The sequence below is a fragment of the Mus musculus genome, chromosome 2, assembly GCF_000001635.26.
Source record: "Mus musculus strain C57BL/6J chromosome 2, GRCm38.p6 C57BL/6J".
Taxonomy (NCBI): Eukaryota; Metazoa; Chordata; class Mammalia; order Rodentia; family Muridae; genus Mus; species Mus musculus.
The window spans coordinates 127,117,636-127,145,538 of record NC_000068.7 but is presented as its reverse complement, the minus strand read 5'-3'; the positions used below and the strand labels follow the sequence as shown (position 1 = coordinate 127,145,538).

The following is a 27,903-nucleotide window of genomic DNA, read 5'->3' as shown; positions in this document are numbered from 1 at the left end:
CATATTTCTTTGCTTAACATGGGTAAATAAATTCCCACGATGTTAGAGTTCACTTGTTAAAATGAGTCACCTGGAGGGTTTCCTATTTATCCCACTATTAAGTTAACAAAATACAGGTTGGAGCGGCCTGGAGGAACAGCTCAGCTGCTAAGAGTGCCTGTTGCTCTAGCAGTGGGCCTGAGTTTAGAGCCCAGCACCAGTTTCAGGGGATCTGGTGCCTCTTCTGATCTTCATGGGCACTAGGCACCATATGTAGTACACGTACATACATACAGGCAAACACCCATACACATAAAAAGTAAAAATAGAAATACAACTTGGAGCTGGGCATGGTGGTATACACCTATAATCCCAGCACTTGTGAGGCAGAGGTGGTAGATCTCTGTGTTTCAGACCAATCAGGGCTTCAGTGTAGTGAGACCCTATCTCCAAAACAAAACAAGTTGGGGAAAAAAAGTGGTGGTGGTGGTGGAAACAAAAGATGTTCACTGATAATGAGATAATGAGATAAATGAGATAAAGAGATATTTGTTAATTCAAGTGTGATCTTTAAGTGAGATAGCTTGGTGGAATTTTTTTTTTTTTAAAGACTGATTCACTTTAAAAAGTTGTGTATGTTTTGCCCACATGAACTCTGTACCTAAGTCCATAGAATAAAAGGAGGGTGTCAGGTTGTCGGATTCTCTGGAACTGGAATTACAGATAGTTGTGAACCACTTAGTAGCTGCTGGGAACCAAATGAGTGTCCTCTAGAAGAGTAAGTTCCCTTAACAGCTGAGCCATCTCTCTAGCCCCTTGTTGTTTTTTATCTATTTATTTAATGTGTATTGGTGTGTTTGCCTGCATATGTATGTTCACTGCATGCACAAGTCACAAACAGTTGTGAACTACCATGCAAGTGGCTGGGAATCAAACCTGAGTCCCCTCAGAAGAGTAGTCAGTGCTCTCAACCGTTAGGCCATCTCTCCAGCCTCTTGTTGGGGTTTCTTAACATGTAGTAAGCCTTGTCGTGCCTTCACACTTTATGAAGTTCTCTTTGCTATGGACGTAGGATCAGCAGAGCTGCCTGAAGGCTTAGGAATTTTTGTTTTTTGTTTTTGTTTTAGAGGACCAGGTTTCTCTGTGTAGCTCTGGCTGTCCTGGTACTCTCTCTTTAGACCATGTTGGTTTTGAACTCAGAGAGGTGCCTGCCTCTACAGCCTGAGTGATGGCATTAAACATATGTGCTACCACTGCCTGGCTAGGTTTAGGGTTCTTACCTCTATGTGACTAGTAAGTGACAAACAATGCTCCAAGGCAGGTCTTTGAGTGACAGATGTCCTTTCCTAAGAGTCACTTTGATTAGGGAAAGATACCTGATTTGGGGAAGTGACGTCTATAGTGGGGTATGCATATACCTGTGCATGTGTGTGTAGTATTGCATGTGTATGCTCGGACCTGCCTCCTGTGCACCTGGGTGCAAAATCATCGTCTTTAGAGATCTCTACTTTGAGACAAGGTCTCTTAATAAAACCTTATACCAGTCACTTAAGCTCAGTGGCTCTGTCTAGCTCCATTTTTTAAACTTTGGATTAGAGGTGGATGTCTGGGGACCCAAACTCACATTATCGTGCTTGGGCAACAGGCTCTGTACCCAAATGAGTCATCTTCCCATCGAGTGAGGCTTATTAGTGGTGCCTAAAAACATCTCATTTCCTTTTTCACCTTGCATAGAGCCAGAGGGAAGTGAGAATGGCTTTTCCCAGTCCTTAATTTCTTTCTCACCTTCCCACCCAAATTCTCAATAAGCACACATTGCCCTGGTAAAAGAAACTTGGTGGGAGTGGCAGCAGGCACTTCAGCCTTGTGCCACGGAATGAAGCAGAATAGCTGTGAGCGCGTGGCCACAGATGCTCTGCTGTCCCTTCAAACCCTAGGGGGGACGACTAGAAACAAAAAGGTGTGAGGCCTTAGGGAGGGAGGGCCCCATAGGGAGGAAGGGCCCCATAGGGAGGGAGGGCCCCAGCTCTGGAAGAGTCCCTGCCTTGGGCCCCGCCTCTTGGCTTCGAGCAAGGGGTGGGGTTTGTCGGGGCGGAACCCCTGAGGCGGGAACCGCTGTGGATTGCTGGAGTCCGCCGGGACCAGCACCGCGTGGTAGTCGCTGCAGTCCGCTGCCCGCAGACTTTGGACCTCGGAGACATGGTCTGTACCCAGAAAGAGCTCGTCAGGTGGACTCTCTCAGTTTGTGTGGAGTATGAACTGGGAGCATCGCGTACGCCCGGAAGAAGGCGAGGGCGGCCAGGTCGCGCTGTCTCTTTAAGAACGCTCTCCTGCTAACTGAGACCGTGAGTAACTGAGCCCCTAGTTCCAGGAGAAACCCTTAAATTTGGGTATTTTATTGGGTCAGGAGAGATGGGTGAGTTTGGGGGAAGTTACTAAGGGTAGAGGGGGGCCTTCACTTTGAAGCAGGGCCGGTGGCTCGGGTATTTTGAACATGGAGGGGGCAGTTGGGCTTAATTCCAAAGCGAGGAGTGCCCCTCACCTGAACTCGATGGCCATGGTGCACTGCCTTTCATGACTCAAGAAGCCCCATAGCTGGTGAATTACTGGGGTGAAGGCCGGAAGCTTCAGGTTTCAGTGGTTGGGCAATGGGGCCAGGGAATCTCTGCTACTGTCTGTCAGTTGGGTCTTGGCCCCTGAATTCTGCAGGCACTTTCCTGGACTGAGAAGTGCAGCTGGACTGATGGCCATATGCTAGCCTGCCTCAGAACCTCATCACTGTAATACTAAGGAGTTGGCAGCACAGTGCCAAGTCTGGCACCTGCAGGGCAGAGTGGTGAGGTTAAGTGGTCTAATGACACAAGGTAGGGTTGTGAAGTCACAGAGGAAGTGGGATGCTGCAGCTAGGGACTGAAGCTGGCTACCCAAGGATGGGGAAGACATTGCCCGAACAAGATTCTGTGTTTTCTGCCTGTGGAAGGGAGCCTCTGGGACTGGCAGGGCATATCTGGGGCCCGAGGTGGACCGATGAGTCGGGTGAGGCCACCCCACTGTAAGGGTCCCCCTTCCCATCTTATACTGGAATAAAAACAGTCTCATGTCCCCTAAACACCACCCACGGTATGTGGAAGGAAAGAGGTTGACTCAGGGTACATCCTATGGTCTCCACTTCCTTTCCCCAAGGCGGACCGTTCTTGCTAACTCCCACCCTAGCTCTATGCACTTTCTGTTCCTCCTGAGTAGTTGGCATCCAGGATTTGAGGTACCAGGGCTCTGGGGACTCTGTGCTGGAGAACAGATGTGCCCCGGAAATCACCACTGATCCCCACCCTCCTACTCCTCCAGATGCAGAGGCCTCCATGGCTGTGATAAGCCTCATGTTCTTGGCAGTGATGTATGTTGTTCACCACCCCCTGATGGTCAGTGACCGCATGGACCTGGACACGCTAGCTAGGAGTCGGCAGCTGGAGAAGCGAATGAGCGAGGAGATGCGGCAGTTAGAGATGGAGTTTGAAGAGAGGAGCCGAGCCGCTGAGCAGAAGCAGAAAGTGGAGAACTTCTGGAGAGGGGATACATCCAGTGACCAGTTAGTGCTGGGGAAGAAGGACATGGGATGGCCCTTCCAGGCCGGTGGCCAAGATGGGGGGCCTCTGGGCTGGATACTGGGAAACCTGTGGAATGCAGGCCTCTTTTGCCTTTTTCTCATCTTTGAGCTCCTACGACAGAGCATGCAGCACGAGCCAGCCTTTGAGTCCAGCAGCGAGGAGGAAGAGGAAGAGATCCGTGTCGTGCCCGTCTCCTCTTACACCCGGCTCTCTGATTTTCCCTCCCAGGAAGCCCTGGAAGCCTTTTACAAACATTATATCCAAAATGCCATCCGTGACCTGCCCTGCACCTGTGAGTTTGTGGAGAGCTTTGTGGATGATCTCATTGAGGCCTGCCGGGTGCTCAGCCGCCGGGAGGCTCACCCACAGTTGGAGGACTGCCTGGGCTTTGGGGCTGCCTTTGAGAAGTGGGGAACCCTCCACGAGACCCAGAATTTCGATGTCCTGGTGCCCATTGTCCCTCCCCAGGGCACTATGTTTATCTTGGAGATGAGAGATCCGGCTCTGGGCCGTCGTTGTGGCTGTGTGAAGGTGGACTCTGAGTGCATGTGCAAGCATGAGAAGCTCTTGGGGGATGTGTTGTGCCTGGTGCACCACAGGGACCACTCAGCCATGTTGAGCAAGTGTACTAGCTCCATCAAGGCAGCTCTCTGCACCAGCTCGCACCTGGACGTGTGTAAGACCGTGCAGTGGTTCCGAAACATGGTGAGCAATGCCTGGGCACTAGTGGCCCACAAATACGACTTTAAGCTCACTTTCCCACCGTCCACCACCTCCTGCAAGCTCAGGTTGGGTTACCGCTCAGGCCGCTCTCTGTCCATCAGTTTGGTTCTAGGGGTGCAACGGGAAGATACCTTGGTCTACCTGGTGAGTCAGGCCCCCGAGCAAGAACAGCTCACCAGTGTGGATTGGCCTGAGTCCTTTGCAGCTTGTGAACACTTGTTTCTGAAGCTGGTGGGGCGCTTTGCCCCTGAGAACACCTGCCACCTCAAGTGCCTGCAGATCGTTTTGAGTCTTCAGGACCATCAGATCTTACCCCCGGGAGCATCTCGCCCCATTCTCACCTCCTACCACTTCAAGACAGCCCTCATGCACTTGTTGCTACGACTGCCTCTGACAGACTGGCAGCACAGTATGCTCTCTCTGCGCCTCCAGGACCTCCTCTGGTTCTTAGGCCGAGGCCTCCAGCAAAGGTCTCTCCATCATTTCCTCATTGGTAACACCTACCTGCCCCTGACCATACCCATTCCTAAGGCATTTCGGAATGCTGAGCCTGTCAATCTTTTCCAGCACCTGGTACTAAACCCAGTGGCACACTCGCAGGCAGTGGAGGAATTCCACAACCTTTTGGCCCAGGTGAAAACTCTACCTTGCTCCCCAGTGGCTGGAGGACTTTAATGGAAAGACCATTAAAATATATACATGTAGATAGGTATTGCTGATTCCTCAGGCTGCAAATGTGACTGACCTTCGCCTTGCCCGTGGGAAGAAGGCTGCAGCCAGTGGAGCCTGATCTGGGAGAGCTGGGGGTGGCTGAGGGCTTATCTCCTGACTTAATTTCAGTCATGACCTAAAGAAAGTAAAAGTGCGTGAAAACAAATGTTATGGGAGGGGATTGCCGCTGTGGCACTGAGATCCTGTTGAACTGCATTTTGTATCAACCCTGGAAGCCAAAGCTCCAGCGATCCCTCCGTGCTAGCTCAGTTCTTTCTGTGACTGGCTCCGTGTTCCCTGTGAAACAGCTTGTGTTGCACTGTTAGCGTAATTCCCACCCAAACTGATGCCTCCCACCTTTCTCCCTTGAAGCGACAGCCACAGTTTATACTTCAAGATGTAAGTTTTCATGACTGGTTTGAAAGCACAACCAAGATGTTTCTTTTCTTTTCTTTCTTTCTTTCTTTCTTTTTTTTTTTTTTTTTTTTTTTTTTTTTGAGACAGGGTTTCTCTGTGTAGCCCTGACTGTCCTAGAACTCACTCCATAGACCAGGCTGGCTTTGAACTTATAGAGATCCACTTGCCTCTGCCTCCCAAGTGCTGGGAGTGTATGCTGCCACTGTCAGACAAAGATGTATTTGTAGTTCATGTGTATGAGTGTTTTGTCTGCATTCTAATCTATGCATCATACGCATGTAATACCTGCAGAGGACAGGAGAGGGCATTAGTTCCCCTGGACCTGGAGTTAAAGATGGTTGTGAGCTGCTGTGTGGGTGCTAGGAATTTAGCTTGGATCCTCTGGAAGAGCAGCCAGTGCTCTTTAACCACTGAGCCAACTTTCCAGCCCCATTCTTTTCTTTTTCTTCATTGGCACACAAATTTATAGCTGTTTTTGTGTGTCTGAGTACTCAAATATTTGTTAGTTTTGATTCATTATGAGTTAGTGGTGACTCATCCCATTTTAAGAAAATGTGTTTCCTAGACTTAGTGAAACCAGCGACACCTGATGACCCTCCTCGTTCCTGGAAGCGCTATTAGAAAGCTCTTCCTGGTGATGATTTTCTGGGGGCTCTACGATGGACAATCTGTTTCCTAGAGAGTGGCCTGTTTGTTACATGGAAAGGCTGAGCTGCCGCTCACTGTGCGTTCCTCTGGTGATGGCTTTCCATTTTCTTTTCAAAGATGACACAGAGGTTTCTTGAACTTTGTGGTTTTGAAACGAGGAGTCCCCACAATCCAGGCCGGTTGCCAGGCCTGGGCAGGAAGGCCTGTGAAGTAGATCAGTTCCAAGAGCCCTGATTGTAGTCGGTGACTGTCACGTTTTCCTCTTGTTCCAAAACCTGCATCTTGAGTATTAAAAAAATAGTTATGGGTGTGGTTGTTTTTGAAGTATCAAAGCTGTTCTGTACCCAACACTGCCAGGAAATCTGGGAAGGAGACCCTGGCCCTTCGTTTGACTTTCCCTCTGCAGTTGGTGAGGAAGGAGGTATCAGATGCTAGCCTTTGGGGTTTCTGTGGAGGGATCCATACCATAGCCAAAAATAAAAGAATTCTAGAAACGTATGTCAATCTTTGAAATTCTTGCTACACAGAGGTATAGTATTCTCCATGTTACCTGCTTTCCAGGTAAAAGGATGCGGTGATGCCTCTGTGCTGGTGGGAATTCTGTTTTTAAGATGTCTGTAGACTTTTGAGAAAACTATCTGCTTCTATATTAACTCCAATAAAAATGTATGGAGGCTGGTCTCTGTATGAACTGGAATCTGTTCACTAACAACACTGGTACATACCTTTCCCAAGAAGTTCTTGTGACTCTCACAGCTCAGGCTGGTGTATCCTGGTGTTTCTCAATGCACCTTGAACCAGTCTGCCCTGTGGTTTCCAGTGGCATGGCCACTGGCCAGGAGGGAAAAAAAACTCATAAAGTTAAGGAAGGTCTAAGTTATTAATTTCCACGGTGCCTAAACCCAGATTTCAGCTAAATTAAAAGCTCTTAGTAACTACAAACAGCACGCTGTAGGAGTCTGCTGGGGCAGAAAGACGGTGCTGTGATTGCTACGTCTGCAGGGTTGTTTCTCATCTGACAGACAAGAAAGAAAACGTGAAATTATGAGTTGGGGGGAAGGCTACAAAGGGAATAGTCAGCAAAGCTTGGGTGGGGCAGAAGGTACAGGGTGTGTGTGTGTATGTGTCTATGTGGGGGTGGGGGTAGGGGTGGTGAGTAATGGAAAGAACAGATCTGTAGTGTACTGGGGATATTCTTAACAATCAAATGGAGAACCTCTCCAGATAGGATGCTAACCTTGATTCTGATACAGAACCTGGCAAGCCCTCAGGATGCAGCAGCACTTCCAGTAATGTGAATAGAGTCCTCTGAGTGGCGCAGGCACTGCTGTTCTCAGTAGGAATTCACTCCTTCCTTATATGATAGCCCACCACATCGCACAGGCTCTGTATTGTGCATGTGAGAGACTGAGACGCAGAGAGGGTGTGCACGTTCCTGTGGTCGCACACCTAGTGAGTGGCACCTGGAATAACGTACCCGCCTAGCAACCTTCCACTGTGGGCTTTGGAATGAAACAAGATGAACCGGTACAATAGCTCTGAAAAGCAAATGTATTATATTAGTTTTAAGAACAGGGCGGTATGTTATTGTTTGAAAGTTCTAAAATTAATTACTAGTTCATAGCCCAGGATTTAGATGAGGGATTTCTATTTCATACAAGGGGGCAGGGTGGGGGTGGGGGAGAGATAGAGAGAAGAATGTAAAGCAATTTCCTTTTTTATGTCGTTTCTTTTTCTTTTTAGTTTTTGGATACATGGTTTCTCTGTGTAGCTCTGGCTGTACTAGACCAGGCTGGGTTTGAACCCAAAGATCCACCTGCCTCTGCCTCTGCCTCAGGAATGCTGGGATTATCTATCTATATATTTAAATGATCTATTTATTTTTATTTTATGTGCATTGGCATATTGACTCCTCACACAGGTGAGGAGTGCTTGGACTAAAAGCATGCACCACCATAGATAGGGCCAGGATGTTGAAAAGTCATTTTAACAGCAATCCCTTTTGGTCTCAGTAACTTGATGACTTAAATTAGAAACTGTTAGGGCAAAAGCCAGCAAATCTGTAGCGAAAGGTTGCTTGTTTGGCCAAATGGTAACTGTTGTTCCTCACCCAAACTAAGGCTGTTTCTTTTGGATTTTCAGGAAGTAGAATCTGTTGTGCTGTCGGGGTTCTGGCAGCCTATAAGTGGGGGAGGGGCCGAGTACTTCACTTCTGTACAAAGAGAGGAACTGAGCTTCATGTGCCTCTGATGCTACTGATAAATCACTTAATCTTTTGGCACCCTTCATAGCCTTAACTCTGAAACAAAGGAGGCATTCAGAGTAGGACGTGAAAGACCTGCCTGGGCATGCTTGGCCTGTCGACACTGGGTATGGAGCTGGCACAGAGCCAAGCAGTCAGTTTAGGAGGCTCATTATTGCTTCGGCATAGCATAGCCTCCAGCTTCAGCCAGTGGGTCACTTAGCATCTTTCCTTTGTCAGAGGTTCCAAACCAGTTCTTCAGGGGCCTCTAATTCAGAGCCACCCACTACCCCTCCAGTGCTTGTTGCTCTTAGTTTAAACATCTAAGTCTCCAATAAGGAGCCTTCCATGTTTCCAGGAATACTTTCCTGGGAAAATGGTAAGAGCCAAAACCTGACTGGAGCTAACTGGAGGAAGATAAAGATGGAGAGACCCCCCCCCCACACACACACACACAGGGTTTCTCTGTGTAGCCCTGACTGTCCTGGAACTCACTCTGTAGACCAGGCTGACCTTGAACTCAGAAATCCGCCTTCCTCTGCCTGGAGAGACTTCTAAGTGGAAGAGAGCATGCATACAGAAAAATGTGCTAGGAGCAGGTAGGATGAAGACAAGTATGAAAAAAGGTGGATGAAGGAGGGAGGTGCCAAGCTCAAAGCAAGGCTGAAGAACCTGTGTGTGTAAGAGAGAGAGACAGCGAGCACAGGGATGGAATGGGGGGCTGTAAATCATTGTAGGTCCCTTTGGAAGTTCCCAGAACAATGGAATCTTTGAAGGGGTTTTAGACGTCTGGGAAGATGCTGTGGTAAGCAGACAAATGGGAGTGAGGTCAGATTTACACTTGGCAAATGCCACTCTGGGCTCACTGGGAAGGAGATCATAGCTGAGCAAGGTGATGTGGATGAAAAGGTGAGGGACCTGCAGAGATTTTTTTCAGAGGCAAAAAGCTCAGTACCAGATGAGGTGGGGAGTGTCCAGTCCTGGGTGGCTGACAGTAGCATTTAGGAAGGTGAGGGACATTGTGATCTTTTCTCCACATAATCCTATTGTTGTGGGGCGTCTGCCAGAGAGGACTGCTTGGAAGTGGGTTTAAGCCAATAGAAAGTCTTTGTTAGCCGGCTGATGCCTGTACTGAGTGTTCAAGATTTCAGTGTAGCCCTGAGCCTTTCTCATTGTGATTTTTTTTTCTTTCTTTCCTTTTTTTTTTTTTTTTTTTTTTTTTGAGACAGGGTTTCTCTGTATCGCCTGGCTGTCCTGGAACTCACTCTGTAGACCAGGCTGGCCTCGAACTCAGAAATCTGCCTGCCTCTGCCTCCCAAGTGCTGGGATTAAAGGCCCATGCCCAGCTTCATTGTGAACTTTTAAGAACAAAAACCATGTTCTGGGTTGACATACTTCAGTTAACATGAACAGTTAGCCAGAAGTGGGACTACAGAAGCTAAAAAACAAAGTTAGGACATTTAGAGACTTTCCCAGAACTGTGGACTTTGATGGAGTAGGTATTTGGCAGGTGCTCCTATCTAAATGATAAAGTTTAACAGTCCAAACTGTCATGGAGTCAGTTGTGCTAAGGTCTGGGGCCTTATTCTAAACACTCTGCCTCATTCTAAAGTGGTGCAAAAACTAGCTTTAAAGAGTAACTTTTGGACACCATTGCATATACTAGTAAGATTTTGCTGAAAGGACCCTGATATAGCTGTCTCTTGTGAGACTATGCCGGGGCCTAGCAAACACAGAAGTGGATTCTCATAGTCAGCTATTGGATGGATCACAGCGCCCCCAATGGAGGAGCTAGAGAAAGTAACCAAGGAGCTAAAGGGAACTGCAACCCTGTAGGTGCAACAACATTATGAACTAACCAGTACCCCAGAGCTCATGTCTCTAGCTGCATATGTATCAAAAGATGGCCTAGTCGGCCATCACTGGAAAGAGAGGCCCATTGGACTTGCAAACTTTATATGCCCCAGTACAGGGGAACGCCAAGGCCAAAAAGTGGGAGTGGGTGGGTAGGGGAGTGGAGGGGTGGGTATGGGGGACTTTTGGGATAGCATTGGAAATGTAAATGAGGAAAATACCTAATAAAAATTTTTTTAAAAATCCTGAATAATAAAGTAACTGCTGGAATATCACTAAAAAAAAAAAAAAAAAAAAAAAAAAAAAAGAGTAGCTTTTGGGGTTAGAGAGGTAGTTTAGAGTACTCGTTGCTCTTGCAGAGGACCTGAGTTTCATTCTCAGCACCCACATGGTGGCTCACAAACATCTGTCATTCCAGTCCCGGAGGATCTGACACCCTTTTCTGATCTTCTCAGGTACCAGCCATGCATGTGGTAAATATACATACATACACACAGGGAAAACACTCATACACATGAAATGAAATATTTTTTTAAAAAGTAGCTTTCAACAAAAGGCAGAGTTTTGGTCACCATAATGAGGGGTACTGCTGATAGGCAGGCAAATAATGTCAAGGATGCTAAACAGCTACACCCCAGCCTCTTTTTAAAAAAATGATGGTAGGTAAATGATTTCCAAAAAGCTCTTTACAAGAATCTGGACAAAAATTTAGTTTTAAATGTGTGTGCATGCATGTGTATAGATATATGAACACAATGCTCTGGTGCAGATACACATGCCTGCACAATGTTCTGGTATGTCCATGTATAAGTAAGAGCATACACAATGCTCTGGTATGTGTGTGTATAGACATGTACACACACACACATACAGAAAACTCTTTGGAAATGTACACACATATATAAAAACTACTGGGGGTATAAACATAAGTAAACACAATGTTCTAGGGTGTGTGTACACACGCATACACAATGCTCCTGGAAGAGTATACACATGTAAACGCAATGCTCTGGGGCCTGTGTACACATGAGCACACACAATGTCCTTGTGGGTGTATACATACACAATACTCTGGGTGGAGTCTACACGTGCATACACAATGCTCTGCATTCCTTCTTGCCTGCCTGGAACTTCCAATAAGGGCAGCGTTTTCTACCGGCAAAGAACCTCGATTCCTCAGAAACCTGCCTCCCCGTTACAATCCAGATTCTAGGAAAGCACAGCCTTCGCCTGCCCAGATCCACACATCCTACTCCGCGCCCAGCGCTCGGCGCCAGAATGTTTCCAAACGTCTTCAGCTGGGTCACCGCTGCACCTAGTTCACTCGCGCGTAGACTCAAAACTGTCCAAGTTTCCGGGGCCACTCTGATCAGCCAGCCGCCTAGGCGGCCTGCGCAGGCGCACCAAAGACCACGCCCCAGTGACGTCACGCGGCGGTTACCGCGCTTGGCGCTCGCGATTTAAAACTTACTCCGGAGACGTGGAGAGCAAGATGAGAATTCCGCGCTCAGGTGAGCTCGAGTGGGTCCAGGCGCGGCTGGCAGGATCAGGACCGAAGGGTGCTCGCGTGGGCAGGTCCAGAAGGGACGAATGTGTTCGGCGGGGTTCGGCCGGGGGCTCCGGCGGGGGAGGGGAAGAGAGTGCAAGGGAAAGCGGGGCGCTGGGCCAATCAGGACGCAGCTGCCAGTGGCGGCTGGGCTCTAATACTCCCCGCGCCCTGGTTCTAACGGAGGATAAAGTGGGTTTTTTTTGTTTTTTGTTTTTTCTGGACTGGACGTTGTGTGGGGAGCTGTGGAAGCAAAGTGTCGACCGCTCTGTGTTGAGCATTCGTGCCTGTGTTTTGGAACTGATTCTAAAGTCTTGAGGGCTTCCTTTGGGACAGACCTTCGGTCAGACGCCGAGATTCGCAACCGAAGAAGCCTGGGCACTTGAGATGGAGACTGGAGGATTAGAAGTTCAAGGTTGTCCTCAGCTATAGCGACTTCGAGGCTAGCCTGGATTACAGGAGACCCACTCTGAAAGGGGGCGGGGGGTGGGGAACGAAACAGATAAATACCTTTTCCTCTTGGAGCTTGTGTCAAGTTGAGGTAGTATGGCAAATATTTGACAGATAAAACCTAGTGCTATAACTCCTGTCCGTTATGGACTCGAGATTTTTAAGCAAACATTGAGAAGAACTTTATGGGCTGAGCATCCTGTACAAGAGAAGAGCTAGGAAGGAACCTGGACTAGTCTAGGAATTAACTACACCGTAGGTTCTCAACCTTTGGGTGGCAGCCCCCATGGGGAGGTGTCAAATGACCTTTACACGGGGTTCGCCTAAGATCGTCAGAAAACACAGATATTTACATTATGATTCATAACCACTAAATTTACAGTTATAAAGTAGCAATGGAAAATAATTTTATGGTTGGGGGTCACCACAACATGAGGAACTGTGTCAGAGGGTCACAGCATTGGGAAGGTTGAGAAACTCTGAGCTAGACCGTCATAACTAAGCTTAGTGAGACTGACCACCTGGTAGACCTAAGTCATAGTTTTGGAATAATAGTTTCAGTTTGGATTTGTTGCCTGTGACTTCTGGAGAGGCGCTCAGGTGAAGGGGTTCGTATCTACTGGGCGAGTTTGACCGAGGTCCATAGGCTGGGAGGTAGATTTGTTTTTCTTCATCATGGAGATGATAAAGCCATGGGTACCGGTGAGATCACTAGACAGACCTTGCAGAGAATACATTCAGGACCTGCACCAGTTGTCCGGGTGTGGGGAGGAAATAACTCAGGTTATGGGTACCACAGGGCCTAGAGCAGCTCAAGAAGAAAAAGATGAGTCCCGAAGTGGGCACTTCAGGCTGAGAACCGAAGCAGAGCAGAGGAGCTGAGGAACGTGCTCTTGACTTCAGTAACAATCTGTTGAACTAGACTCTTGTCTACTGCCCACGGCAGAGAGCAGCGGGGGAGGAGTTAGCCCCTCCGTGCTTCCAGTTTCTCAATTCCTTTCCATACCCACATTTACAGAGTCACAGATGTCTTGATTTATGCCCATAAAACGTCTCTCATCTCCTCTTTTGACCTTTTTGTTTTGTCTTGGTGTGTCAACTATACTCCTCGACCTGTAGGAAGCATTGTAATGCCTTTCCTCCTGCTGCCCTGTGGACAAGCATTTGTTGTTTATTATGTCTCTTTGTTTACTTTTGTGGTGAAGCCTTGTACCATGGCGTGTGTGTGCCAGGCAAGAATTCTACATTGCTCTATACTCCCTGCCTCCTTTTATTTCTCCGTGTTCCTATAAAATGTCATCGTGCCACCTGTTCCTAAACAGCAAGTTCTGTGCCCGGGTCACTCCCCCCCATCCCTCCTCCCATTTCTCTCCCTCTCTCCTTTTCTCCCTTTTTCCCTCCCTCTTCCTTCTTCTCAGCACATGCCCACCTACCAGCCAAGGATGAGCGCTAGGTCAGGACTCCTCACTAGCTGTACCCACAGCCAAGTGATGGTCTTCCATTCAGGGCGATGGTGAAGCAGAGACAGCATAGAGACAGAGAGCTTGTTTGCTTGCCTAAAGTTTTCTTAGCTAATTCATTATAAAGCCAGGTTTAAAACAGTGCTCTCTGTTTCTTAAATCGGGGTAGGGATGAGGATGAGTTGGGTTCTTTTAACTCCTTCCAGGAATCTTGTGTCTTGCTCTAAAACAGTAGGTCAGCAGTGCCACAGTCACACGTTGAACATGTCATTGATGGGAGCCTCGTCAGCTGTTACCTGTGTGTTCACTATCCCCCCACCCCCACCCCCGTGTGCCCAGCTCATTTCCTCTTATTTACATACTGAGGTCGGCTTTTGTTTCTGCGGCTTCTCACCATGCAGTGCCACCTTGTGTTCCTTTCCCTCCTTATTTATGTTACTTTCCTGGTCAGTCAATATGATCAGGTGTCTCCCTGTGTCCTCTTGGCAGTGCCGAGAACGCTGGTTAATTTAAACACTGCCATTCTGCACACTTGACAGTGGCCAGAGAGACATCCTCAGGGCTGCTGAGTGACTGGTTCTGGGCCCTTCAGAGCTTCGTCAGCAATGCCATCCTCTCCACTTCATTCATTCCTAATCCTAGATGGCCACCTCTTCCTTTCCTTAGCTTTCCAGTGCCTTTTCCCTGACTGGCCCCCTAGCTGCTAAGTTCACCTGCGTTCTAGTCATAAAGAGAGTAAAAGCCACAGAGAGCGTGTGACCTAGTTGGTAGAGCCTCGTTGGCTTTTCCCGATTCCGTGTGCTTCCGCAGCCCTTTTCCTGTTGTGTAGGGTTGTTTTTTTTTTTGTTTTGTTTTGTTTTGTTTTTTTGGCGGGGGTGGGGTGGGGTGGGCTTTTCGAGACAGGGTTTCTCTGTGTAGTCCTGGCTGTCCTGGAACTCACTTTGTAGACCAGGCTGGCCTCGAACTCAGAAATCCACCTGCCTCTGCCTCCTGAGTGCTGGGATTAAAGGTGTGCGCCACCACCGCCCGGCCTGTTGTGTAGTTTTGTAGGTGTCCCAGGACCCCTCTACGCTGTCACCTCTTCTCCATTCACTTATTTCGTGAATAAATGACTACCTGCTGGCGACTCCCAAACTTACCTAGCCAGAAACTGCCCCCTGAGATCTACCATTACGCGTCCAGCTGTGTAGTGCAGTTGGATGGCTAGGAAATGCATGTGGGGTAAAGCTACGGCCTTGCCTCCTGCCCCGCAGCATGCTGCTTCTGTAGCTTTCTCAGGTCCAGGCAACTCAGTCAGTTGTTGATGATAACTCGGAGTTAGCCTTCAGCCTTCACAATCCACATTTAAACCATCAGGAAGTCATACTGACATCATGGAGACCTATCCAGTATCCATACACATCTAATCATCAGTATTGCCGCCTGTCTGGTCATCTTACTGTTAAGATGGTAATGATGGTTGCTTAACTTAAATCTCTTCTAATTGGCTCTTACCTGGTCCTCTGTCCTCTAGAAGCTCAGGCTAGCTCATTTTGTTCTTCCTCTCACTGTTACCCAGTGATGTCCTTTCTCACTGCATTTGAGATGCACAGGTAGGGCTGGGGACGAAGCTCGGTTGATAGAGTGCTTGCCTAGCGTTGAGTGAACCCCAGGTTAGATCCCAGCACCATGGAAACCAGGCATGGTGGCATATGCCTGTCATGCCAGAATGTAAGAGGTAGAGGCAAGAAGACTAGAGGTTGAAGGCCATCTTCTCAGCTGTTGTGACTTTGAGGCTAGCCTAAGCTACGTGAGACCCTGTCTAAATATTTTCAGGGGGTGGGGTGAGATGTAAAGTCTGTACAGTGGTCTCCTGCTAGTCTGTCTTCATTGCTCTAATTAGTGTTTTTCCTCCTTGGCCCTGGAGAGCCCAAGGCGTCCATGGACTACTGTATTCAGCCACAGTAGGTCCTGACACATGCCAGCATGGTCCCACCTTTGGCCTGTGCCCTTGCCTTCCATTTGGGTTTTCCAGACCGTCTTCACGGCTTTGATAATTTCTGCTGTAACCTTTTTCGAAAAGCCTGCCCTGACCACTGTATTTAAAGCCATCTCACTCACAGCCCCTGTCTTCCTTATTCCTTTCCTGCCTCACCCCGTCCCCAAAGCACGTATACCCATCTCACACACCATCTGATTCCCAACTTGTAATTGAAGTACCAAGAAAGGAAAAACTCCGTGCCTTGACCTGAGTCCAACAGTTGCTCATGTTTTACCACCTTTACTGTGAATGCAAGTTACACTCTTCAGCTCACTCCACACCGAAGCTGTTTCTCACACATCTTTGAAAAACAGTGACTTTCCACATCAAAATGTCACCGTGACACCTAAGATAATCAAAATCGATTTCCTACACTAAGGTCTAGACTTTATTCTAGATTTCCAAAATCACCTCCAAATGTTGCTCTTTGCCGACTTTTTGAGCAGGGATTGGCTGAAACCTTCTATGTGCTGCTTGGCTTATGTGGCCAGTTGCTTTCTTTTCATCCAGAAGAGCTCCCCTGGCTCTGTTGATAATTCGCTTGTTACTCTTGTTTTGAGACCATATCACCGTGTAGCCCCCACCTGCCTGGAGCTTGACCAGGCTGGCTTCAAACTTTAGTGTCCCACTACAGCATTCTAAGCATGCACCACTCAGCCCAACCTTCTTTTCTGTGTTCCCTGGCACTCATCTGTCTCAGCACCGCTTGTCTGAATCAGCCCTAAAGACAGCTGAGCTTTCTTTTCTCTCCTTGGGCACAAGCAGAGGAAGCTGTGGTGTGATGAAATGCGCCACTAGACTTGGAGTTAGAAGCCTTGGATTTCGGTCTGAGGCTTGGTGGCCCTTGCTAGGTTGTTTTAGACATGCGTTAATCAGGAAAGTCTTGCTTCTGCCACAGTTCTTATCTTTAATGATACTAAGTTTCCATTCATTTCCTTTTTGAGACCTGGCTCATTACTTAGCCCAGGTTGGGCTTGAACTCTTTGCAGTTGTTCTCCTGCCTCAGCCTCCTAGATGCTGGGATTACAGGTGTGAACTAGTTTGTACATACAGTGTCTCTCCCCATTCTCAATTTAGGTAAATGCTTATTTGTCTCCTTTGACTCATTCCCCGTTCTTATAATTTCTTACAGGGTGGTAACATCTAAAGTGTTAGTAACATTTAAATAAAATAGTCCTGGTAAAACCATTTCCAAGGTGATTCTAAGAATTTCCTGTAGTTGGGGCTGGGGCTGGAGAGATGGCCCAGTGGTTAAGAGTACTGGCTGCTTTTCCAGAAGACCAAGGTTTAATTATCAGCACCCACGCTCGTGTGCACACACACACACACACACACACGCACACACACACACACACACGGCAGCTCACAACTGCCTGTAACTCTAGTTCCAGGGGATCTGGCACCTTCACACAGTCACATATGCAGGCAAAACACCAGCACACATAAAATAAAAATAAATAAATTATAAAAACTTGGTGCTGAGTCACATCAGAGGTGAGGAAACTTCAGTTTCTCATTTTTGTCTGCTTGGTTAATGTAGTCACTGTTGAAGGGTTTTATGTTTGCATGTGATCTGTGGGCAGTTCTTAGGAAGGATGTGTGTGTATGTCTGTCTGTCTGTCTGTCTGTGTTCTACATATTTCCAATGTTTTTTCGCTATCTCGCTGCTAAGAGATGGAGGAGCCAGGATCAGAGCCCAGCCTTGTCATCGCTTCACACCAGTGTCTCCCTGGCCTGGGATTATGAGTGACAATGAGTGACAGATGTTTGTTCTGCCAGTTTGTGAGCTTATCAAAGGCAGCAGCAAATTTTCCTCATCCATCTCTCTGTCCTTGGAAGTGCTGGGGACGGACTAGCCTTGAGCATGCTAGGCAAATGCTCTACCAATCAACTCCACCCCCAGTCCTGCCTTGCCATTCATATACCCTGTGGTTTGCTTGAATATACAGTAGCTGTGAAGTGGATATATGTCCTGTCATCTTTTCTTTGCCCCTCAACCCCCACTCTACCAAGAAACCCAAATTGTAGTGTCTAGCATCATGCATTGTTGGACTTAAATGAGAACGTACCAGGAACACCATGACAGAACCGGGTCCCCCCTTCCATATAGGAAATTATTCTGTTGAAGCTTTCTTGAGCAAGTACTTTGTTTTGTCACCAGAAACAATGAATAGCTCTTTTCTGAAGGCCCGAGGACAACAGGATGTTCTTTCCTCACCTTTGGAACGGGTGCCCCCAGCATCCCGGCCCGGGAAGGCTCCACTTGGCACTCCTAAAACCCCAGTCCTCGAAGACTTTCCTCAGAATGACGATGAAAAGGAGCGGATGCAGCGGAGACGCTCCAGGGTCTTTGACCTGCAGTTCAGTACAGATTCGATTCATCTGGCCTCCCCTAACAGGTGAGTGCAGCTCTGCATTGATTCTGTCGGGGTGGCATGGGGGTGGCGTGGACTGTAAGGGTCCTCCCTCGGGTCTCCAGAGGACTTCATTGGCATTTGTTTCTTATTTTAATATGTTTATTCTCTGTGTGTAAGTCAGAACAGAAGTTACTCCCCCACCCTCACCCCCTTTGGTTTCAGGGATCAATCTCAGGTCTTCAGGTTGGGCAGCAAGCACCTTTACCTCCTGGGTTTGTGTTTTGAAGTAGTTATATTGTAGATCCTTGCTAGAATTTTTGTTTTTCATTTAGGAATATTGATGTTTCAACTACCATATCTAAGTTTACAAACACACAGATTACAGAACATTACTCTACCTGTATCAAGCTTTCTTCTGAAAATGTGAGTATTTGTTGGTTTGGAGTTTTTTTTGTTGTTGTTGGCTTGGATTTTTTGTTTATTTGCTTTTTGTTTTTTCTTTTTGCTTTTTTGTTGTTTTTGTTTTTGTTTTGTGACAGGGTTTCTCTGTGTATCCCCGGCTGTTCTGGAACTCACTTTGTAGACCAGATTGACCTCAAACTCATAGAGATCCACCTGCCTCTGCCTCCCAAGCTCTGGGATCAGAGGTGTACGACACCAGGTCCAGCTTCGTTTATATTTATTTAGGCAGGATCTTGCTATGTAGCTCAGGCTGGCCTTGAACTTGCAATCCTCCCGCCTCACTTCCCGAGATCTCAGGTGTACACCAGCATGCTGAATTCTGATTCTGGGCTTTCTTGATTTATGTAGGAGACGAGGTGGTTTGTTTATTCTCTAGTGTAGCTGTGCTGTTTCTGGCAGAGCTTTGATGCTGGGTGCTTAGTCCTTGCAGTACCTCTCACACAACAACATGGCTTACAGGCAAATGGTGTGAGTGTGGAAGCTAATAATGAGTTCTGGAGTCACCTGCAGTAGAACTTTCTTTCCCACGTATAAACTGGGTGGCTGTAACAAATCTCTGACCGCCCCCCTGCTGTAAAGGGGAGTGAGGGTGGAGGCTATTCCTGCCTCACAGGTCCCAACTCGACTGAGTCCTCTGTGCGGAGTTCTCAGAGCAAAGCGTTAGAGCTCTCAGGAGGAGCGGTCCATCCCAGTTAGGCTGTGCTACAAGTGGTTATGGGAACTGAGGTTAGTGTGGGTATTTGTGTGTAAACTTTGGTGGGATTATTTACATGCTAGGTATTTGTATGTAAACTTTCTTTACATGCACTTATAAGGCAAGCCTATAAGTAATAAAGTTTTAATTCTCTTTCCCCTAGAAAATCACTACTAAGAATGCTTTCGGCTTGCATTTGATTGATTTCATGTCAGAGATTCTGAAGCAGAAAGATGCAGAACCAACCAACTTTAAAGTAAGGAGAACGCACACTTCCTGTATAGCTCACCCAGTTCTTATCATCAGTGCTTACTGTAACACACTTGGACTCTGCACACAAGAGAGTACCACTCTCACACTTGGACTCTGCACACAAGAGCCCCGGTGAGAGAGTTCCATCCTCACACTGGAATTCTGCACACACAAGAGCCCCCGTGAGAGACTCACACAGGAATTCTGCACACACAAGAGCCCCTGGTGAGACAGTACCAGGCTTCTTTATATCCTTTCCTCAGAGGTGAACTGCAGAGAAAGAGGGACATGTTTTTATTTCCCATCATTCACTGAGTACCTTTCTGTCTCTCTCTTTTTTTAAGTATTTAATAAATCTCGCTGGATTTTACTTGTTCAAAGTGCTGTCCTGTGCATCTTCACAAATGTAATGTAGCTGTGCTTTTGACCTAGGTGGCTGCTGGCACCTTGGATGCCAGCACCAAGATCTATGCTGTCCGTGTGGATGCCGTCCATGCTGATGTATACAGAGTCCTTGGGGGGCTGGGCAAAGACACACCACCTCAAGGAGAGGAGAGCCACAGTGGAGGTACACAGGCTGGGGTCTGGACTTAAAGGGCTGCTTCTAGTATGTACTGGACAATATTTGAGTGCTGTGTCAGGATGAAAACAAAAATTTGGAAAGCCTTTTTTTTTTGAAGGCATGGCTATTTCCAGAATGTGGTTTTCCATGAGGAAATATAGGAAAATCTAGTTTACTTGCTTCCGTAGAGAATTCATGATGGATGGTTGATTATTTTATATATCTACTTGTCTCTTGGGATGGGTGGTTTACTGGAAATTGAACCGAGCCTCATCCAACTGACAGCCCTTACATTTGTATTTTGTGCTAGGGTTTCTCAGGGTGGTTTTGCTGGTTGTTAAAGGCCTTCTATTCTCCTTAGAGGAGCTTGCTTTTGGCCACACTAGTTCCAAAGACTGTATAAAAGCTCTTAGGATTACTTAGTTAAATTTGAGTAAACACTAACTAGGGAGCTTCTGCATGGTTTTATTAGAAGTGAAGTGTATTGTCTAGTAAGTTACACTGTCACCGCAGGTTAGATCAGCCTGCTGACGTGAGGGGATTTCCTGTTTAAATTATGACTGCCGTAGAGGGCTTTTAAGAACTGGTGTTACTCCTTCAGATGGAAGTACCCTTGAAACAGAAAGGACTAAAAAACCTGCAAAGCCAAAGAAGAAGCAGTCCTGCAAAACCATTGAACAGAATCTCAGCAATATCAATGTCTCGGAAGCCGATGGGAAGTGTGCGGTAAGGAAGTGTGCGCCTCGCTCGCGTGGTCTCTGGCAAATTCGGCAGGACAGTCGGTAGGGCCAGTGTTTATGGCTTGGCTGGGCTTTGAAAGAAAGCTGGATGGATTTGGAGCATTAACTGCAGACTCAGGACCTGTAGGTCTGGGCGACACACAGGAGCACAAGCCTGAGAGAGGAACTGGCAGTGACAACACTGGTTCTGGGGGCCCGGTGCATGAGTGGCCCTGGGGGGAGGAAGGGTGAGTGGATGCTCATGGTGGGTGCTGCCTGCATGGGGACAGCTGAGAGGGTGGAGGTGTTCCTTTCTGGGACTCAGGATGCTGAGATGGGGTTGTGAAGACAGCAAGGTCCCACCCTCCAAGGGAAGCCAAGGAGCCACATCTATGTTATCAGATCCAAGTGTGCTTCTCCTTGGAAGCCACATCCTGAAGCTCCTGTTCTGTTCCTGGGAGATCCCAAGTGATGTGCTCTTTTCCGCCTCACATTCATTTGTCTTGACCTGTCCCCATGTGTGAGATGTGATGTACCTTTGGGTTGGTATCACATGACTGTGCCCCTCTTCTCCCTGACCCAGCCTCTGAGCTCCTCACAACCCTTGCCGCCCTTGCTCTGCCACTAGCCCTTCTGGCTCTGCCTGTCCTTCACCTCGCCATCCTGGTTGGGTTCTCCCAAATCTTAAAAATTGTGTTCAGAGGAACAGTAGTGAGTGAGTGAGCCAGATGTGGTTTCGCACACCTGTAACCCAGCACTCAGGAGGCTGGGCAGGGGCTTCTGAGTGAGATGCCAGCCTGGGAGTAAGACCCCACCTTCAATAGAAGGTCCCCAGAGCTAGTAGGAAGGATAGAGCCTGTGACTGCTAAGCAAGCAATTTGTTGTGATGTCATTTACTGTGCTGGGACTGTTAGATGTAGTCATTTAGGAACTGCCTGCAGCAGGGTGTCTGTCCATGTGTGTTGTAGGTAGAGAGATTGACAGTACACTTCTCCACACTTATCCATCTGAGCATGCGCAGACATTCAATCTTGCAGACAGCTGTGGGTGAGCTTGTGTCTCCTGCTGCTACCGCCGTCATTCTTTGGTTCCCTGTTTTCCTCGCGTGCAGGTGGATCCTATGTTTCAGAAGACAGCAGCCTCCTTTGATGAATGCAGCACGACTGGGGTATTTCTCTCCACGCTGCACTGCCAGGACTACAGAAGCGAGCTGCTCTTTCCTTCCGACATGCAGACCCTCTCCTCAGGAGAGCCCCTCGAGCTGCCGGATCTGGGTTTCGTAGACATGACAGATTTAGAAGGTGAGTAAAGTCAGCCTTTGTCAGGGCATCTTAGTCACAGAGATGCTTCTCATAGTCCGAGGGGCAATGTTTAAGTTGCCTCTGAACACTGAACGTTACACAGGTGGCTCTTCTGGAAAACCACCTTGGGTGTTCTTTGGCAGTGCCTAGCAATCCACTCTCCTCTTCCTTCTTCTGTGGTAAAGAGTCTCAGCAGTAAGCCATCACTGTGTCCGTGTGCTGTGGACCTTCTGCAGTAAGAGTCTCAGCAGTAAGCCATCACTGTGTCTGTGGGCCGTGGGCCTGTTTACTGCTCACTGGTTACAGCACCCAACTCTGCCACTCACAGGCTCACCTGGAGGGTCAGTGACTGAGCTGGGATGCAGGAAAGAGACACTGTTTGGCTAGAGACAGCTTGTTCTTACTTGCTCCCAGTTCACAGGTCTTTTCAGGACCCGTGGGGTTGTTATGACTTTATTCTTGTTGCAGTTAAGAACTGACCTATCCTGTTAGTAGTTAGTAGTTTCCTGATACTTGGCAGGATTTCAACATCTTCCCCTAGCCCCCAGTTCTCCCTCTTTCCTACTGACCCAGAAATGTTGTAGGGGACATTGTGAAGGACATGTGCTGCAGTGTAGTAACTGGGCAGCTTGTGGTCCCTTCTATGTGCTGAACACTATTGATCTCCCCCCTCTGGACTGACCTTACAGATACTTTGTTACCTATTCTTGTCATTGTTATAAAAAGAGTCCTGCTGTTTACCTAAGCTGTCCTAGTACCTCTCTCCTTCCCCCTTCTTCCCTGAGTGCTGGAATCACAGGCTCACACTGGTACTTTCACTTACATTCTTTGTAGTCTTTCTTTTTTTGTTTTGTTTTGTTTTTTTAATGGCATAGCCATTTATTTTTACATATGTGACTACACGGAAGCTGTCTTCAGACACACCAGAAGGGGGCATCAAATCCTATTGCAGATGGTTATGAGCCACCATGTGGTTGCTGGGATTTGAACTCAGGACCTTTGGAAGAGCAGTCAGTGCTCTTAACTGCAGAGCCATCTCTCCAGACCCCTTTCTATTCTTGCAGAAGTTATGACCTCAGCTAGGGCTCTGATCCCCTGAGATTTGTCATCTGTAACTACTTTAGTTTCAGACTGAAAAGGAGTACCATTTTGCCATTACTGAAGGGCTTAGTATACTTTTAAAGAAAGGCTTTATGCATTTTCGAGCTACACTTCAGAAAGAAATGTCTGTGCTTCTGGTTTCTCCTTTGCATTTAACTCTGGGAATAGCATTTAGCCCGACTCCACTGTGGGTGCACTTGTGTCTGTGTCAGGAGATTGTGAAGTAATGATGTGACTGCCTCTCCCTCTGTGTCATCCTTGCCCCCCCCCCTCTAATCTATGCTGTGATCTTGCTGTCCCCCAGCTTCCTTGCAGCAGTGTGTGGAAGACCGCCCGCTCTGCCCATCCCTGGCCGGGTTCCAGTTTACTAAATGGGACAGCGAAACACATAATGAGGTGCGGTCAGCTTTGGGGTTTATAGGGCTCGGGGTGTTCCCGGTGGCTGGTGGTTTCAGTTAGCTAGCCCAAGATCAGCTCTGCCCAGTGGGAGCCGAGACATGGACTGTGTTTATTCAGGAGCACAGAGAATATTTCCTGTGGCTCTTGTGTAGGAACTCTCAGCTTGGCTGGGAGGGTGGGACTGTGAGCCCCAGCTGGACCATCACACAGTTGTGGGTTCTGGGGTCAGCTCCCTGTCTCTTCATTTGCTTCCCAGGGGTCAGATTTGCTCTGGAGTCCACATATCACAGTAGCCTCTGGCCTCCAGCCACTGTCAGGCTAGAGGCATTTCCTTCTTTGGGGGCTAAGTCACTTGGCACACTGTTTCCTGAGAAACTGTCATGTTTAAAGCCTTCCTTTGTGTATTTTTAGCAGGGCCCCCTTTAGCCTACTTACTACAACTTCCAACATAAATTGTCTCCATGGAAAACTGTTCTCCAAACATGCAGTTGATGAATGCAGATTCCTGTTTAGTGTTTTACAAAATGTACCTAACACAATGCAGCCGCAACCTGCACTGCACAATGTAAACTTCCTCCTGACAGCGCTGCTTCTGGTGGGGCAGGGCCAGGAAAAAGAGAGGCTGAAAATGTGGGGGCTACTTTCCAGGGATGAACTGGGGCGACCCAAAGAACGGGGACAGCTGGAGAGCTGTGTCTTCTCCTTGTAGTCTGTGTCGGCCCTGGTGGACAAGTTTAAGAAGAATGATCAAGTATTTGACATCAATGCTGAGGCTGAAGACGATGAAGAGGATGTCCCTGATGGGCCCCTGGTGGAGGATTTTGTTGACAATGATGAGCCAGACCTTTCTGCAGCTGGGGACCATGAAGAGTTCCGGAGCTGGAAGGAGCTCTGTCAGGTCCAGAGCAACCAGTAAGGCTCCCGGGGTCCCAGAAGGTTTCTAAATAGGCCTCTAGCTCCAGCTGGCCGGGCTGGTATGCCATGTTGAATACACGGCTGAGCTACATCCTGACTCACAGGGAGGGTCACACCTGGCTTTGTGTGTTGGTGACCCACTTCATTATAGAACTGATGTTGGTCAGGCAGCGCTCACTCCCACTCTGAGAGTAAAGGACTGAAGTGTTCTGCTGGCTGACAGCTGCCTCTGAGCTGGCTGGCAGGAATTGTTAGCTCAATGGCATTAGGACAATTAGACTGAAGGGGAGGGTCTCTGCATTGTCAGAAAGATGTGACAGAAGTGAAGATTGGGAGGAACAGCCTTAAAATGAAGTATAATATAGATTTTGTTAGTTATATAGAGTTGGGCAAGGGGTATCTGTCACTCAGAATGTGTTGAAGGATATTTTGGGTGACTGGAGAGTTCTGTAAGCCTACAGGGCCTCTGTATGGTATCAGGCCAGGCTGTGGGGAAGGGAGGCAGGCTCCTCACACCTTTGCCTGTAAATGCTTGTCTTAGTCCTGCACAAACATCATGACCAAGAAGCAAATTGGAGAGGAAAGGGTTTATTCGGCTTACATTTTCATACTGCTGTTCATCACCAAGGAAGTCAGGACTGGAACTCAAGCAGGTCATGAAGCAGGAGCTGATGCAGAAGCCATGGAGGGATGTTCTTTACTGGCTTGCTTGATCTGGCTTGCTCAGCCTGCTCTCTTATAGAACCAAGACTACCAGCCCAGAGATGGTCCCACCCACAAGGGGCCTTTCCCCCTTGATCACTAATTGTGAAAATGCTTTACAGTTGGATCTCATGGAGGCATTTCCTCAACTGAAGCTCCTTTTTCTGTGTCAACTCCAGCTGTGTCAAGCTGACACAAAACTAGCCAGTACAATTGACCCCCTTGTCTACTTGACACACAAACACATCACTAGTAAGCCTCACCCTTACATTCTTATTCATCCCCAAGGTCTAAATAACTTTAAACGTCCCACAGTCTTTACATATTCTTAAAATTTCAATCTCTTAAAATATCCATCTCTTTTAAAATCCAAAGTCTTTTTACAATGAAAAGTCTCTTAACTGGGCTCCAATAAAATAGTTTCTTCCTTCAAGAGGGAAAATATCAGGACACAGTCACAATCAAAAGCAAAAATCAGTCTCCAACCATCCAATGTCTGGGATCCAACTCACGATCTTCTGGGCTCCTCCAAGGGCTTGGGTCACTTCTCCAGCCACGCCCTTTGTAGCATATGCGTCGTCCTCTAGGCTCCAGCTGCCTGTACTCCACTACTGCTGCTGCTCTTGGTGGTCATCTCATGGTACTGGCATCTCCAAAACACTGCATGACCCCTTTAGTCCTGGGCCGTCAATTGCAACTGAGGCTGCACCTTCACCAATGGCCTTCCATGGCCTCTCACAGTGCCGAGCCTCAGCTGCTCTGCATGACCCCTTCATGCCTTCAAAACCAGTACCACCTGGGTGACCCTTACAGTGCTTAACCACTAAGAGCCGACCACAGAATGCAGGTGGGGACCCATGAGGGGAGGCTCTGACGCAGTCTAGTTCCATCTGTAGTTCTGTGGGACTACACATGTTAGTCCGTGACATGCTCTAGGTCCTTGACAGCACTGATCCAGTGGGCCGGAAATGTGGGGCTTTTGTGTTTTAATTTTAAAAATTATGTTTGAAATATGTAGTTTCTTGGGCTTTTGATTTGTTTGGTTATGTTTTTGGTTTATTTTTGTTATTTTTGAGATTTTATAGAGAAAACCAGTCTGCTTTTTACGGCTTTTTTTTTCTTGCTCTGTAGAGTGTGCCATAAGGATTCATTCTCAGCTCAATACCAGTACAAGGCCACTCTGAAAGATCTCACTCGTCACCTTTATCCTCACAGGCCGGCAGAGGAGAGGGTTCCCTCCCACACTAGAGCTGCCGAGCTGAACAGGCTCTGTGTATCACAGAGAGCAGATGAAGCTGGATGACATCGCAGATTGTTTTTAAAAAAGGGGGGTCCCAAAGTGTTTGGAGCTACATATGTAAAGTGGAACGACTTTTTCACTTTTAGGAAGAACTAAGGCAGTGTCTAAGGGTCATAATGAGTGAGCAAATGGAAACTAAGATTGTCTGGGATTCAGACAGTTGCATCCTTTGCTTATTTTTTTGAGAGTAAATATCATTGTGTAGCCTAGGCTAACTTCAAACTCAAGATCCTCCTGCCTCATTCTCCTCCCTATGTATGCCACCACACCCAGCCCAGCACTGCCGTTTCCCTGGGGTATGTAGTGAGTTTCAGGCTCTCCAGAGCTATGTAGAGACCTGCCTAAAAACACAAACAGCCCTTGACTTTTCTACCTGTTTTCTTGTCCCTCAGATGGGCTACCACTGGGACCACTCAACAAGGAGAAACTTGGTGGTTCCTTTTGTTTGTTTGCTTGTTTGTTCCTCTAGATAGGCTCTTACTGTGTAGCCCTGGCTGTTCTGGAATTCACTCTATAGACCAATCTGACCTCGAACTCACAGAGATCTGCCTCTGTCTGCCTCCCAAGTGCTGGGATTAAAGGCATGTGCCACCACCGCCCAGCTAACTTGCTGGTTTCTTAATGAAGTATTTGCTTGGACTGGTTGCTCACAACCATCTGTAATTCCAGTTCCAGGGAATCCATGCCCTCTTCTGGCCTGGAGAGTACCAGGCACGTATGTAATTCATGTAGGCAAAACATCCATACATATTAAAAAAAAAATGAAAAAGAAAGAAGTGCTCTTTTGTGGTAGAAGAGGTGGCTAGCATTTCCGGTTTCATCAGTTTCTTACATGTAACTACATGGTTTATATTCCATGCCGTGTACATGAACATGATTTCATATGTGTTACAGGGAAGAAGTTATTTCCCTCGAGGACAGAGACATCCAAGTCATGTGCTCCTTTTTATCCATGAAACCTGGGGAATATTCCTATTTCAGTCCCCGGACCATGAAGATGTGGGCTGGCCCAGATCACTGGCGCTTCAGGCCTCGACCCAAGCGTAAGTCCTGTGGGTGGGACTTGTAGACAGGGCAGTGCAGCGGCACATGCTGCCTGCGGTCTGCAGTAAGCAGACAAGAGATGCTGCTGATCTCTGTCCTTTGCATCTCCTGAGGAGGAGCTAAAGCCGGAGAGCTGAGCCAGCCTCTGTCTGCGGTCAGTGTCAACCTCGGGAGAGTCAGCAGGAGGGGCAAGAGGGAGATTTAGTCGGGAGAACAAGGCTCATGGCCTTACCCTGCTTCCACGGACCAGTACGACTTAAACTGTAGGAGCCTCTCTTAAATTGGAGGGGCTGGAGGAAGCCCCTCCAGCCTTCTACAGACATTAAGTTAGGTGGGCATGAGGTGTAGTGATGTGTAACTGCCATAAATTGCACCTTAAGCTTGACAAGGCCATTGGTAGATGTGAGATGAGAATACTGTTGACACGGAGACGAACGGTG

The 27,903-nt window shown here is 47.8% G+C and overlaps 2 protein-coding genes and 1 long non-coding RNA gene across 6 annotated transcripts in view; 2 read left to right on the top strand and 1 right to left on the bottom strand.

Moving 5' to 3' along the window:
* Positions 1–2,081: 2,081 nt before the first annotated feature.
* Positions 2,082–6,770, top strand: Itpripl1 (inositol 1,4,5-triphosphate receptor interacting protein-like 1). 4 transcript variants are annotated; one of them, NM_001355634.1, is made up of 3 exons: positions 2,082–2,324; positions 3,325–3,565; positions 3,813–6,770. In NM_001355634.1, the coding sequence occupies exons 2-3, from the start codon at positions 3,339–3,341 to the stop codon at positions 4,075–4,077; spliced, it is 492 nt and encodes a 163-aa protein (NP_001342563.1). In that variant the 5' UTR covers positions 2,082–2,324; positions 3,325–3,338; the 3' UTR covers positions 4,078–6,770. The 4 variants fall into 4 exon arrangements, with proteins under 4 accessions (NP_001342563.1, NP_001156999.1, XP_030107977.1 ...); XM_030252117.1 differs by lacking the exon at positions 2,082–2,324 and adding an exon at positions 2,342–3,015; NM_001163527.1 differs by having other exon boundaries at positions 3,325–6,770.
* Positions 6,771–6,795: 25 nt separating this feature from the next.
* Positions 6,796–11,586, bottom strand: Gm35347. The gene is made up of 3 exons (XR_374955.4): positions 11,243–11,586; positions 7,321–7,621; positions 6,796–6,914 (listed from the first exon to the last, which is right to left on the bottom strand). It is a non-coding gene; the product is annotated as a predicted gene, 35347 (long non-coding RNA).
* The window catches only part of Ncaph (non-SMC condensin I complex, subunit H), a 30,146-nt gene continuing 13,827 nt past the window's right edge, over positions 11,585–27,903 (top strand). Inside the window, exons 1-10 of the mRNA NM_144818.3 lie at positions 11,585–11,690; positions 17,817–18,054; positions 18,345–18,435; positions 19,332–19,424; positions 19,853–19,988; positions 20,584–20,708; positions 21,813–22,002; positions 23,408–23,499; positions 24,212–24,414; positions 27,314–27,462. Of these exons, the coding sequence (NP_659067.2) occupies positions 11,672–11,690; positions 17,817–18,054; positions 18,345–18,435; positions 19,332–19,424; positions 19,853–19,988; positions 20,584–20,708; positions 21,813–22,002; positions 23,408–23,499; positions 24,212–24,414; positions 27,314–27,462 (1,336 nt within the window). The 5' untranslated portion in view covers positions 11,585–11,671. The remainder of the gene's footprint in view (positions 11,691–17,816; positions 18,055–18,344; positions 18,436–19,331; positions 19,425–19,852; positions 19,989–20,583; positions 20,709–21,812; positions 22,003–23,407; positions 23,500–24,211; positions 24,415–27,313; positions 27,463–27,903) is intronic.

Excerpts from the sequence above, each read along its gene's own strand:
- Itpripl1 (NM_001163527.1), top strand. The coding sequence starts at position 3,339 with ATGGCTGTGATAAGCCTCATGTTCTTGGCAGTGATGTATGTTGTTCAC.